The sequence below is a fragment of the Gossypium hirsutum genome, chromosome D12, assembly GCF_007990345.1.
Source record: "Gossypium hirsutum isolate 1008001.06 chromosome D12, Gossypium_hirsutum_v2.1, whole genome shotgun sequence".
NCBI lineage: Eukaryota > Viridiplantae > Streptophyta > Magnoliopsida > Malvales > Malvaceae > Gossypium > Gossypium hirsutum.
Genome location: NC_053448.1, coordinates 60,634,547 through 60,648,903, shown reverse-complemented (window position 1 = coordinate 60,648,903; position 14,357 = coordinate 60,634,547). Strand labels below are relative to the sequence as shown.

The 14,357-nt window shown below is 32.3% G+C and overlaps 1 protein-coding gene across 5 annotated transcripts; it reads right to left on the bottom strand.

The window, feature by feature from the left end:
- Positions 1 to 707: 707 nt before the first annotated feature.
- On the bottom strand, positions 708 to 9,929 carry LOC107947242 (uncharacterized). Of its 5 annotated transcripts, none has more exons than XM_041107586.1 (13): positions 7,469 to 9,520; positions 6,776 to 6,918; positions 6,487 to 6,586; positions 6,006 to 6,138; positions 5,794 to 5,908; positions 4,623 to 5,328; positions 4,179 to 4,505; positions 2,866 to 3,327; positions 2,706 to 2,778; positions 2,542 to 2,627; positions 2,196 to 2,315; positions 1,702 to 1,772; positions 708 to 842 (listed from the first exon to the last, which is right to left on the bottom strand). In XM_041107586.1, exons 1-13 carry the CDS (start codon positions 9,470 to 9,472, stop codon positions 734 to 736), a joined length of 4,449 nt encoding a protein of 1,482 aa, XP_040963520.1. In that variant the 5' UTR covers positions 9,473 to 9,520; the 3' UTR covers positions 708 to 733. The 5 variants fall into 5 exon arrangements, with proteins under 5 accessions (XP_040963520.1, XP_040963521.1, XP_040963522.1 ...); XM_041107587.1 differs by having other exon boundaries at positions 719 to 842; positions 5,845 to 5,908; positions 7,469 to 9,923; XM_041107588.1 differs by lacking the exon at positions 708 to 842 and having other exon boundaries at positions 1,405 to 1,772; positions 7,469 to 9,921.
- Positions 9,930 to 14,357: the final 4,428 nt, after the last annotated feature.

Below are 14,357 nucleotides of genomic sequence, written 5' to 3'. Positions count from 1 at the left end.
CTACATATTAGGAATTTAGGATAAATTTAATTATTATATAAGAATTAAAATTTTAAAATAGTTTGTAATAAGTTAATAACATAAAAATTTAATTAGAATAAATTTGAATTTAAATTTAAAAAATGAGTAAAACTCTAATTTTTTTAATTTAAAACAAATAATGTGAATAATTAAAAATAACCAAATACAATTAATTTACTATTGACTAAGTCGTGTTTAAAAAAAATACTCATCAAGATTTGTATATTAAAAGTGGGATTGTATTTTACTCATTTACTCAAAAAAAAAAGATAAATTAATTCTTATATGTTAAATGAAAAAACACTAATCCCATTAAAAATTTCGTCTATTTCTACTATCAAAAGTTAGTTCTTGTATATCAATATAAGATACACATGGTGTGTCATATGCCACTATCTAATTATTCCATTAGTCATGCCAATTTCTTACAGTACAAATAGATAAAATTTTTAAAAGGAAAGACTGATTTGCTCTTTGATTTAACATGCAAGAACTAATTTACTCATTTTTTAAGTGTAAAAAGACAAAATACAATCAATTTGATACTTCTACCCAAAATAACCACATTTTCATCGGATATAATTTGAGCATTGCTTTGTAAAATGGTTTCTTTAAGGTCTAATTTGCATTTTTATAATCGAATGGCCAAAAAGTCTGCCTAACAAGAGGGATATATTCCTAATCTTTTGAATCGTCATGGGATTTGGCAGCCTTACATTTTGGTCCAAGCTTTACATACAAAAAGATTAGGATTCTGGTAATGGATCTTGTTCATGTCGGTAGGATTTTCATAGCTTACCCCTTTCATTTTCGGATGGTGACTAGAATGGATAAAAAGAAAACAAAACCCATCAAGCCAATTCAATGATTTTCTCGTCTTAATTAACACACTAACCAAAGATGGGAATTGCAGACAACAGCAAATAAAGTGTAGGAATCTATAATAAAAGTAGTAAATCCCTTATTTTTCCATGTATGTAAAGCATTGATTCCATCAAGTCAAGTTTCAATTTTACAATTTTGATCCACATCCATTACAAAACAGACCAGGATGCTCTTTACAAGACAACATGGATGCATGAAGACATTTTTGTTGGCAAACAAATAGTACCATTTGGCTTGTATACTATTCAACATTTCAATAAAGTCCCTATGCACACAGAGTTCGTCTGTAAATGATTCGAAGCAGAACATAACACGACAAAGCACTTGAATATAACTCAAACATAATGGTATTTGTAAATTGGAGCGTATCGATTGCCATGTTGGCTTTCTGGTATCAAAATATGTCGGATTTATGGTCATTTTTGCCTTTGTGCATGAAATCAGTTCTATGCATTTATGTTATAATTGGTTACCATCAAATTGTAGTAACAGCAAAGCTTCAAGGAATCTTAAATTTTATCAGATACTGAAAATTCCCTCTAGTAGTTAAAAGGAAGCTCTCTAAGGAATCTGCGTATTTTTGCAGATGGTGAAGCTTCCATGCTAAGTGCTAAGTAAAGATATGGTGAACTTACTCGAGTCAAAAACACATTCATTTGAGCTGGCTAGCTACTTCAGCGTAGCTGCTACTACTTAAACAGGTCATCTAACAACTATCGCAAAGCACATTCTTTACAAAAACTACACAATCACGGTAGGATATAAGAGGTGAATGAAGAGCAAACATGACCTTACTTGAGTTTTGTACTCAGATCTTTGGCCTCACTTACTGCAAGGGTTGCTGCATATACCGCCATCTTCTTTACCTATACAAAAAAACATCTTTATAGTGAGTCGATTAAAGCAGTCAACTTTGCATGGAATCGAACACCGAAAAAGAATGTCAGATTTCATATTCAGTTGACAAACATATGTAATTGTCTAATGAACAATAATGAGTAAAAGTACTCTGGAGGCCCTTGTATTAGGATTGCATTTTGCCCCCTTTACTCAAAAAATGGGCAAATTAGTCCTACAAGTTAGATCAAAGAACAAATTGGTCCTTTCTGTTAAAAATTTATCCTCTTCTACTTTTAAGGAACTAATTTGCCCATTTTCTAAATAAAAGGGACAAAATGCAATCCGACTCCTAGTACAAGGACCTCCATGATATTTTTACCTTCATCTGCCTGTACACATTATGTTTTCTGTTCAGAGAGTTTAATATGTAGTGTAAATTTTACATGTACCTCCAGTTTATCTTCCTTAGCTCTATGGCTTTTTGGAAGCAAGCGAAACTCCTCCGTCAATCTTATACACTCTTGCACATTTTCAGGGGACACAAAATCAAGGGCTACTTTAATGCATGACTGGAAAAAAAGAGAAGTAACACGTAAAGTCAACATCAAAAGGTGAACCAGATTTATGCAGAATTACGGATACTGATTATATAATCAAATGGATCTTAACATTTAAATAGAGGTCAGTGTTTGAGCTCAGACACTCGAAACTACCTCAGAGAAACAAAAAGCTACAACCAGTTCGTGTAAGAAAGATAGGTTTTTCGAGGCCTAGTGAAAACCAGAGGAACCTCACCTGTCTATTTCTTACTTGATGAGGGCATCCCGCGGGAATGAAAACAGCTTCACCAACATGTTGCTCAAATGTCCAAGGTTCAACATCTGTTCACCAACTTGCCATTAAAGATAACAGTTGATTTAATGTAATGAAAATAACTTTCAAATAAAAATTTTTCTTACTGAACTCCTCCTTCAGCTGCCTTTTATGTCTTTCAGTGAGATAAAGGGTCTGATCATGAATAGGATGAATAACCTAAAGCACATGTTGCACATCAATTTAGAATAATTTCTAAAAATATAAATCCTAATGGACAACGACATAAGAAGGCATGATGCGCACAAAATTCACGGGAAGATTACTAATGTGATAGAATTCTTTGTGATGCTTCTGTAAGTACTCAATTAACTTGGGTACATCCTCCCTCCGGAAAATATCCCAAACAGCACCACCGAGTTCATTCTCTGAAGACAGGTTTTCTGTAACAGACTCTCTAATCATATTTGTATCAGGTCTTACAGACCCTAAATCATCAATTCCATTAAGAGAACTTTCCTCATCGGAATTACGCGTTTTTCCCACGATGTTGTCATTATGTTCTTGATTACACATCATTTCAGGATTCTTTCTTTCATCTTTATGACGTCTCTTTTTCCGCTTTCTTCCAAATATCTGTGGCACCTTCCGTCTCTGACCACAACAGCGTGTATGCAAGTTTTCAGCATCATATGCCTTCTGCAATTCATCTATGATTTTGCTCTGCCATGGCAGATTCACATTGGTTGTGTGAGTTAGCACATTAACCTACATAGGAAAGTGAGAAAAGTTGGGCATTACTGATCCAAAGTGGCAAAGAAAAGAAGAGAAATATGACAATAACATTAATGTGAAAAGTCAACTTACATGATTATCAAGATCTTAAAAAAGGGAGTGGAAGCAGAAAAGCTGCTCAAACTTTTATAGTGAAATAAAATCATCCCGGGACAAAGTTGTAACTTTAGCAAGTCAAAGATTAAATCGAGGAATGAGGATTAGTTTGAACATTTGTAGTTTTAAAAATCCAAATGTGTGTGCTTTGGGACATGAAAGTTCGATCAAAACTTAAGGACAATTTAAGAAAAGGATTTTCTTATATGTGAATCTCAAATCAACAAGTTAATCCTGTCAAAAGTAAATGAACAAAAGAATAGCAATGAGAAAAATTAAAAACCTTGGTGAAGCAACAATGCCTTGTATATAAACTTTAACAAGAGTTATTCTAAGGTAAAAGTGTCATTGAGGCCCCTTAATAAGAGTCAGATTGCATTTTGCTCCCTCTACTAAAAAAGTGGGCAAATTAGTCGTTGTACATAGATCTAAGAGCAAACTGGTCCTATTAAAAATTCCATCCATTTCAACAATTAAAAATTAGTCTCTGTACGTCAGTATGAAGTACAAGTAGCACGCCAAGTCTCACTTCCTGATTATTCCATTAGACGCCAATTTTTAACCGTACAAATAGATGAAATTTTTAACAAAAAGGACTAAATTGCACTTTGATCTAATGTATAGGGACTAATTTGCCCATTTTTTAGTAGAGGGGGCAAAATGCAATTTGACTCTTATACAGGGGCCTCTATGGTGCTTTTACCGTTATTCTAAAGAGTATTCCATACCGCATCAGAAATGTCACAATGTAGTTTTGTCACCGAATCACCTCGGCCAAGTTCTTTCAAAGATCCATAAGCAATGTACGTTTTTGGTCCCAAATCCGGCTTCAACACAGCAGGAAGTTTGGTAGCAAGATTCAGGATTCCGGAATTTGGATGAGTATAATCTTTAAAAGGAAGCATAGCAATAAATTCAGCAGCATGCCTTGGCAAACACTCTTCAAATGAATTTGTAGCAGGCCAATCCTTCAACTTCAACATCTCCGGCCATCCATTCTTGTACCACCGACCCTCCATGTAGCCTTTGAAGAACCGAAGAATATTTACTTCAACCTGAAGCATTAAGAACAAAAGACAAAAAAGAGGAAAGAAGTGAAATTAGAGGACCAGTAAAAAGAAACCCTGGAATCACAAAGATGCCTTTAAACATACTAAAGATGAAAAAAGTACCTCACACCAGTCCAAGCAATCAATTGCTTTAACCCTCTTAGCCTCCTCTTTTAATATCTTTTTTGCACCTATAAAAGCTCTCCACATAACCAATGGTTCCCAACTAAGACCAGAACTTTTTTCAAGGACATTTCTAACAATAACAGGTTCACCTCGCATCCAATGAGTTTGAAAATGCTGAATGCTATTGTCTTCCAACTGCATTACATTCGGGCAGTACACAAAATTGTCATGACTTTTCTCTCTATGAGCTGCCTGCCTTACTTCAAAGTTTTTTGCTTCATTTCCTGCAGAGCAGGTGGTTTGACACAAAGAACAGCCTTGAGAAAACTCGATATCAGGTAACTGAAAATTAATGGTGAGCTCCTCAGCACTCTGAATCAGTTGCTCAACTGAATTAGTTTCAAATAAGCGTCTCAGTGAAAGTGTCTCACGACCACAACCACCCTTTCCATTTGGAGGACAAGGAATCCTACCATCTTCCTCAGCTCTCCAATCATTTCTTGCTGCCACTGCAGGAATCTGGTCATCTGAACCCATAGCTCGACTATTTACTCTTTTAGCAGACAGCTGGTGAGAAGATTTTGCTTCATTCCCTCCAGGCTGAGACCCTTTTCTAAGTTCATGACAGCATGATATACATAGATCATATAAACAATCAGGGCAGCTTCTATGGAAATTGACAATGGATGTATTGCAATTGTCACTGTCAAGGAAGGAAACATTCATAGTCATTATAGTAGGAAAAACAATAGCCATGTCTGCAAATTATTAATAACAATAAAAATCCCTTTTGCATATCTTTAGATGCAATTTCATAACCACATGATAATATACACGATAGTAGAAGACAACAAGATCCATCACGGTTGATGCATATCATTAACAATATACAACCCATTACTAAGTACTACAAAGAAAAGATCAACTAATAAGAGTTAAGTTTCTTAATGGTGTGAATTGGTTTTGATTTTCACAACAAAATATAAGGTAAGCTTTATGAATCAGTCTCATCAAATCGGCACTATCCTAGGATAACCCTTTTTCACATCTTCCTACTAGTTTAAATATAAGATAAGCACACAGATTAATATGGTAAAGAATGTAAGCTGTTTCCAAGTAACTAATATGACATGAGATTTTCAATTTAGGGGCAAAAACGTAACATAACATAACAAAAACCACAAGTTTCTCCTTGGTATCAAAGAGCATGAGGTGATACCAATACACTCGATCATCATCATCTATCACTGATACCATTATGTCCTGTTCTGTCAATTGCACACCTATGGCAAAGGAAGGCATACATCACTTAGCATTTCGAAGCATCATCTAGTATAAAAACCAAAACTTACAAAAACCAGACATATCACATTACAGTACCATGTATACTGGCTTCCACCTCTAGTTCAGCATGTTGCTCCTGTTGTATATGTCGAAGCAGAGGCAGAATTTCATGTAGCAAATAAAGCAACTTCTGCAGTTTAATATTTGTATCTGCTACCTCATGCTCATCCTGTCAAATTAGCATGGTTCATTTGACATCAGAATATATACTAGGAGACAAATTTAAAGTAGCTTGAACATGAAACAAAGACCTAACTAATGCTCATGCTAGGAGATATGATTTTATGGATGATGCTGATGTCAAAGATGGTTATGCTGATGTCAAACATGAGATAGAACTATTCAGAAAGCCCTTGCTTGTATTGCTCTTACTAAAAAATGGTCCTAAGTAGAGCACTATGCTTCGAGTTTGAGCCAAGTAGTAGTACAAGGCTTCATTGTTGTTGGCATCAGCATGTAAAGTTCCTTTAGTTTAGAAAATGGAACAGAAAGAAGAAAATTAATGGAAGGCACATACCATGATAGCTAACTTCTCTCTGAGGCATAATCTGCAATTACAATTGCCTCGACAAAATGGACAAGAAACTTCTACATCCTCTCTTGTTTTCTCCGGATACCTGTAATCAATCATTTGTAGTGGCATTAGAAACAGGAGATAAAACCCAATCCATATTTACAGAATTGATCGGCAAAAAGAAAATCAGAGTTCAGCTGGTCATAAAACAATGGTCTGATGAAATATCAATACGCAGATGAAGAAAGTTCTTATATACAACAGGAAAATGAGTTTTTCAAGATGTAATAACCATTTTGCAAGGCACTCAACGCAATATCGTTTTCTGTTGCAACTGGAACAATTGACAACACTCTTGTCACTCTTCCAGCACTGGTGGCACATAAAACCCCTCTTGAAAGCCCTCTTCACTCTCTTCTGGCTTGCATAATCAAGCTGTAATAATAAATTGTCACCAGGAATTGGAATCAAGACATTCAAACAGTGTGATCTTACCATGAAATTTAGCCTAGACAATTGAATAGAAACTTTCAAAGTGCATACAACTTTTCCATTCATTTTATAGATAAAATGTGGCCCCTTCCTGATGGTTCCATAACCAAACAGCTTATGATATCTATTCCCATCTCATACTACTCTCAGAACTCAATTTCCTTCCAAGAACAAAAAAAAAAAGATACTCTCTAAGAAATAATGCAATTCTCCACCATACAATAGCTGTTTATTTCTTTACCCAGTTCTACACTATACAAGAAACATTTAGCAAAGTAAAGAAACTATAACTGCTACAACTGCTACCAGTTCATAAAGTCAGACAAAATCTTCAATTCAGTTCTTTGAAGTTTAGAGCTTTCCTTTTAACAACAAAGCATGGTCTAATTTATAAGTTAATGAATTAGCATATTGTGCGTAATGCTTAGTGGTTTAGTTTTCCCAGTTACAAATCTCATCAGTAATCTGAAAAAATAGTTCAAGTAAAACTCACTGTTGAATCTGAACTTTCTGATTGACTGCTAGAATTCTTTTTCCTCGTTCTACTCTTCCTTTGAGCATTGCCAAAATTAGCTGTTAATACATTTCTTCTCTTGTTTAAATGGCCTCGAACACCAGCTGTTAACACTTTCTTCCGCATGCCTAAATTGTCTCGAAGATGCTTACTTGAAATACCCTTGTTCATCTTCAAAGTATTTCCTACAAACCGTTTTCTCTCAGCCTGAGACTTAATGCTACAACTCTTTTTCATCAAGAAATATGGACGTTTTCTCTTATTCTTTGAACCTTTGGGTCGGCCACGATTCCACCTTCGACCATCAATCTTCTTGCCAATAGCATCCCCACAAGTAACAGCTTCAACAGGCATTACCATATCTTCGTCCCTTACAAGGGGAGTCCTCACTAAACCAAATCCTCTATCAACAAAATAACCCCCTACAATGTCAACCGGAAAGGTCTGCTGTTCACTTGACAGTCCAAGTTTCTCATCACTACTTTTCGGCTTATTCTTTGAACCCTTTGGCCGGCCCCGGCCCACTTTTCTCTTTGGTTGAACAACATTATCTCTCTTATGAATGCCATCTGCACCTTCACCACCCCCAATTTCACCAGACATATCTTGGTTTTCTTCAACAATGATTTCCTTCTCATTTTTAGAAACCTTTGGCTTACCATTCCTACTGTTCAACTGCACATTGTCACCACTAGTACCCATTGCAAGACCTTGCTTCTCCATCACACAAACAATCTCATTTCCAACCTTGTCATCAGCACCAACTCCACTAGCAAGCTTTTTCTGTTTATTCTTTGAACCCTTTGGCCGACCACGTTTAGGATTGGCTTTAAGGGGATCTTCCATTTCAACCTTGCTATTACTAAACACTTCAATACTCTGCTCACCACCAATAGTTTTCTTCTTCTTCTTGTTCATTGTACCCTTTGGCCGACCACGTTTAGGCTTAAGGGGATCTTCCATTTCAACCTTGCTATCACTTAACCCTTCAATACTTTGTTCACCACCAATAGTTTTCTTCTTCTTCTTCTTCGTTGAACCCTTTGGCCGACCACGTTTAGGCTTAAGGGGATTTTCCATTTCAACCCTGCTATCACTTAACCCTTCAATACAATGTTCACTACCAATAGTTTTCTTCTTCTTCTTCTTCTTCTTCTTCTTCGTTGTACCCTTTGGCCGACCACGTTTAGGCTTAAGGGGATCTTCCATTTCAACCTTGTTATCACTTAACCCTTCAATAATCTGTTCACCACCAACAGTTCTCTTCTTCTTGTTCATTGCACCCTTTGGCCGACCACGTTTAGGCTTAAGGGGATCTTCCATTTCAACCTTGTTATCACTTAACCCTTCAATAATATGTTCACCACCAATAGTTTTCTTCTTGTTGTTGTTGTTTTTCTTTGAACCCTTTGGCCTACCACGCTTACCCTTAGCCTGCTTGCCTTCATTTCCCAGACCAGCAACAAGGGTTTCATCAAGAAACCCCTGAATACCATTACCACCCACATTGCTACACTCAGCTTCACCGGCAAACAACTGGCTTACTTCACCACCAACATTGATGAAACCCTTGTTTGGTTCACAAACTCCACCAAATAAGCCTTCCATTAGACCATCTGCGAGACCCATTCCACCAAATGCAACCCCACCAGACCCACCCACACCCCCAAACACACCATCATCACCAAATCCAGCACCACCTTCACCAGACCCATCCATCCCAAGCCCAAACCCACCTTCATTTCCGACACCCCAAAGCTTAAAACCTTCACCTCCTCCATTCACACCATCTTCGCCAAACCACTGCAAAACACTCTCAACACCCCCACCACCACCACCTACACCGAGCCAACTTTGATCTCCTTGGTCACCACTATTTCCATCACCAGCTTTAATTTGCTGATCCCCATCTTTACCTACTTCCTCCACCACTGGAATTAAACGCTTTCGCTTCTTCCTTTGACTAGTTCCACTTTCACTCATCTTTACACCTCCAGCAACTATCCATTCAAATCATATTCCAATGAAGATCTTTTAAAAAAAAACCTGTTACTTCAATTAACTCAAAACTATTCCCTTTTTCACGCAAATAAAAGAAATTGAAATCTGACGGCTAACGTACACCCTATGAAATTAAAGGCAACAGCTTTAAATGCAAAAAAAGAAAGGCGATTCCTATATACACAATAATAGACACAACAGGAGAAGGACTAAGGAGCATTACTGTGTCAGTGGTCCGCAAATGTTTGCAGCTATCGAGAGACATGGAGAGAGTGACACGGTGACATCAAAAATACAGACTTGAAGTGGGTTTGTTTTATTTGAATTTGGGAAAGAAAAAAGGGAATCCAACCCAACACATGTTATTTATGTTCTGGTAAGGGATGTGCCCACGACTCACCATTAAAGACAATTATAGTACTTGTTTTTGTTGGTTACAATTCCTAAGCCATTTGTGCTTTTGCTGATGGTGTATACGTACCGTTAGCTGCTGATATTTTATTCCACCACCTCGCTCTCTTAGCCCATAGAATTGGGTTTACAATGACCATAACCTACAAGTGGTGGTTTCATGCCTTTTTTTTCTTTTGCGTGTCTGTAGAGAGAGGAAGAAGAAGAGTTTTCTTTAGAGAGTGTGGGTCGGAAATAAAGAATCATGAAGGCCTTACGTGAAGAAATTAAAGGGTGAAAGATGTGCTTGTTTTTTTGGCTAGGTTTGGAATAGATTATTTAATATATACAATTTATTATTAGTTGTTGTTAATAAATATACTATTAATAAAATCTTTTATTGAGTTGGCATCACGAATAAATTGAGCACCAATTCGATTAGAAAAGTTATGAAAAAAAAATTTAATTAAAATATTTTATATTATTCAAGAGTATTTTAATAAAAAATATATACATAATTAAATATTTAAACCCGTGCCAATTGATTTAGTAAAATTTTAAATTTATCTAAAATCTCATTCTAATATATTTTATACATTTTTAATAATATTATTAATTGAGTTTGTGTCATAAGTTAACTCAACACTAACGATTGGTGACAACACCATGATAAACCATTACAATGCATTTAGTATTATTTTTCTGATGTATTTATATGTTTAAATTACTCTCAATTTAATCTAATTTTTTATTTTTATATCGTACATATTTTTATGTGTTATTATAATTAATTAGTTTCAAATTATATATTTCGTTATTTATTGAATGTTACTTTTAAACACACACATATGTGTTGTAAATCCATAAGTTCCACATATATACTCATGTGTTGAGATTTCTAACTTTTTTTTAAAAAAAAATTATTCAAAAAATGAAAATTGAAATCCATGTGAATTGAAAAAAAAATTATTGTATTTTTTATAAAGTAATATTCAATATTTGAATTTTACGGCCACATTATTTGAATTGAAAATTTCAAGTGGTCACACTTTAAAGGAATTTAAATTCAAGGGTCAAATTATAAAAAATATCAAGTTCCGAAATTAATATAGAAAATAATTTTAGAGACCAATTTAGGAAAATTTATCAAATTCAATAATTAAATGTTACATTATCTCTTTTTTTTTTTTGAATGAGTTTGTAAGTATAATCATAAGTATTAATCATAACTAAAAACAATTCAATGTAAAATGTAACGAATAAATCTAAATTATGACGTATTGATCGAATGTTTACTTTCCCCGAATGATAATTTTACTTTAAATTATAAACTAATATATATTTAACCGGTTATAAACTGAAATATATTCAAACAACAATAATTTATGAAAAAACTCACATGTAATATATCTAAAGCCTCAAAACCTTTAACTTTAGGGGTACTTTATGTATCTATCTATAATTTAATTAATATTATTTACAATTATTTAACTTAATATTTATAAGTTACACAATTTTGAATATTGAGAAAAATAATTACCAACCCAACATGAAAAATAAAAAAGTTTAATTTAGCATTTAAAATTTTTTTTTTGAGGGACAACATTTAAATGCTTTGATTGGATTGGATGGGATATATTCCAGTGGCATCTACTTTGCGGCTCATTTCAAATTGTTGGTAGTTGCCGCATGGTTGGGGGCAGAGATCAAAGCATCTGATTAGGGTTTCATGAACCTTTTTTTTTTTGAAATTGATTGATTGATGTAAAACGAAAAATTTTGAAATTTGAAATTAGAGATTTTTTAAGCCTTACAGAAAACAGAAAACGGATCCATGCATCTCGAAAAATATAATTTTTTTTAGGGCTAATATAAAGTTTATTTTTAAATTTATCGTATTTAATGCACATTCAAAGTATGAGAAGTTGAGTTTTTGTTCTCTAACAAGTCCTCATCAATAATATCCTTCCCACATAATTTTAATTTTAATTGAGAACTCAATACTATTTAATTATATTCAATTGTCGTTTTAATTTATTACAACTTCATGTGTATCCAATCATAACGAAAATTAGATAAATTTATCATATTTTGTTGCTTATATAGTTCTTTCAAATTATTCTGCAATTTAATAAAATTTAAATACCAATTAGGTACTTTTAGATAAGTTTAGGAGATAAACTACATATTAACTATTTTTTTTACTTAAATAAGCAATGTTTTTAAAACTAGATTAATAATTGAATAAATTAAATTACTGGTTTATCAATTCGATTGGTTTAATTAAAAATTATTAAAAAATTTACAAAAAAAAAATAATTCAATCATTTGAACCATTGATTCAATCAAAATTTTAATCGAATCAATGCAACCGATCCATCTTATTCAAACATTATTGGGTTTGGGGGAGTATTAATTTAAGAGCTCTCTCACTGATGGACCAATTTGGATTGGATGCCTATTAAATCTATAAAAGAAATTAAAAATTACCATTAATTATTTAAAAAAGTACAACTATAATTAAAACTATAATTAAAACATCCTTATCCTATATAATGTAGAAACCAATGGCTAAATCACAAGCAGAAGAACCTAACTAACTTTTAAACCGAAATAAATTTTGAACTAAAAATCCAAATTTATACAAAATGAAACCATAAAAAAGAAAAGGGGGCTGAAGGATCCAAAACGGGATTTTTACTAAAATATTACTAAAAAAATAAAAAATACTAAAATATTACTAACTTTTTATTATTTACCAAAATAATACAAAAAAACAGAACAGTGAAAAATCGGATGCCATAGGTGGCACCAAAGATGCCTTTGCCAAAGGCGGCACAGGACTAAAATGTAATGATCTAAAGTTTCAATGACCTGATATGAAATTTATCATTTTGAATTTTGAAAATGAATTGGTGCCGCCTGTGAGTGTGGCGGCACTAAAGTTGAAACGTGGCTAATTGCCTTCTAAGCCCTCCTTATTTGTTATTTTCTTTTTATTCTCCTTCAACTCACTTTTTTATTTAATAAACAAGCCCTCAACCTATTTTTGTAGTTAAATAAGCTCTTAATCTATAATTTTTACTCATAAAAGTCTTTTATTTTATTATTAAAGTAAATATATTTTACCTAAAGTAAAGCTATTTAAAAAAGTATAAACTAATTCACATTTTATGTTTATGTGAATTTGATGAGAATAATTTATTAAATAAAAAAATTTACTAAATTTGATGAGAATAGTTTATAATTATAATTTATTTTTTCTATTTGGGTTACATTTATGGGTAATCAATTTTATTATTACTTTTGGTTTTTCAATAAAGCATGGCTAGTATTTCTATTAATTTTTTTAATTAAATCTAATATTAGTTAAGTGATAATTAAGATATTTAGAATTCTAATTAAGTAATAACTCTACTCTACTTTAATAAAAGTAGCATCGTCAAATTTTTTAACTAATAACAATAAATTATAATTATAATTATCACAATTTTTTTGTCTTTTTCCTATATTTTATGCTTAGAGTTCTATTTAAATAACAATTCTATTTTAAAATTAACACAATATTTTTAATAATAATTGCAGTTTAAATTATAATTATTTTGAAATATATAATTCTCACAACTTCTATTAAATTATAATTATTTTTAAATTTATAAAGAGTATTTATATATAAAAATATTTTTATTTAATTAAAAATTTTGAATTCTTATTATTTTAAATTCATCCAATTATATTCAATGATTTTATAGATTTATAGTTTTATTAATTAATAATATATTATGTTTTTTTTAAGTAGAGCCTTTATAATATATGACCAAATTAGTTAATTTCACATTAATATATTATTTTAATTAATCTTACTTTTTATTATTATATAATAATATTAATAAATTATTATTCTAATGTAGTTTAGTAATATAATTAACAATAAATGATATTTTTGTCAGTTCAAAAATTTTTTCAAGACTCGTGCTTTTATATATATTATAGATAGATATTTTTATGATTTTTATCGGAGGTATGAAAGATTAAATCACAGCCTGTCATATTTCGTCATCTAATTGGTCCGTTAATTGATTTTAATGGTCAATGTAACGAAATGTGAAAATTATTAATGTAAGAGCTTAATTAATTTTTCAGGTTAATGATAAGGGCTCAACTGGGTTCAAATTAAGTCAAGGGGCTTAGTAACTTTTTTTGGTTTTTTCTTAAGGGACTATTATAGCTATAAGCCTTTGATAAACATAAATTTTTTTATTTAATAAACTATTCTCATCAAATTCACATAAACATAAAATGCGAATTAATTTATACTTTTTTAAATAGCTTTATTTTAGGTAAACTATATTTACTTTAATAATAAAATAAAGGGCTTTTATGAGTAAAAATCATAGATTAAGAGCTTATTTAACTACAAAAATAGGTTGAGGGCTTGTTTATTAAATAAAAGAGTGAGTTGAAGAAGAATAAAAAA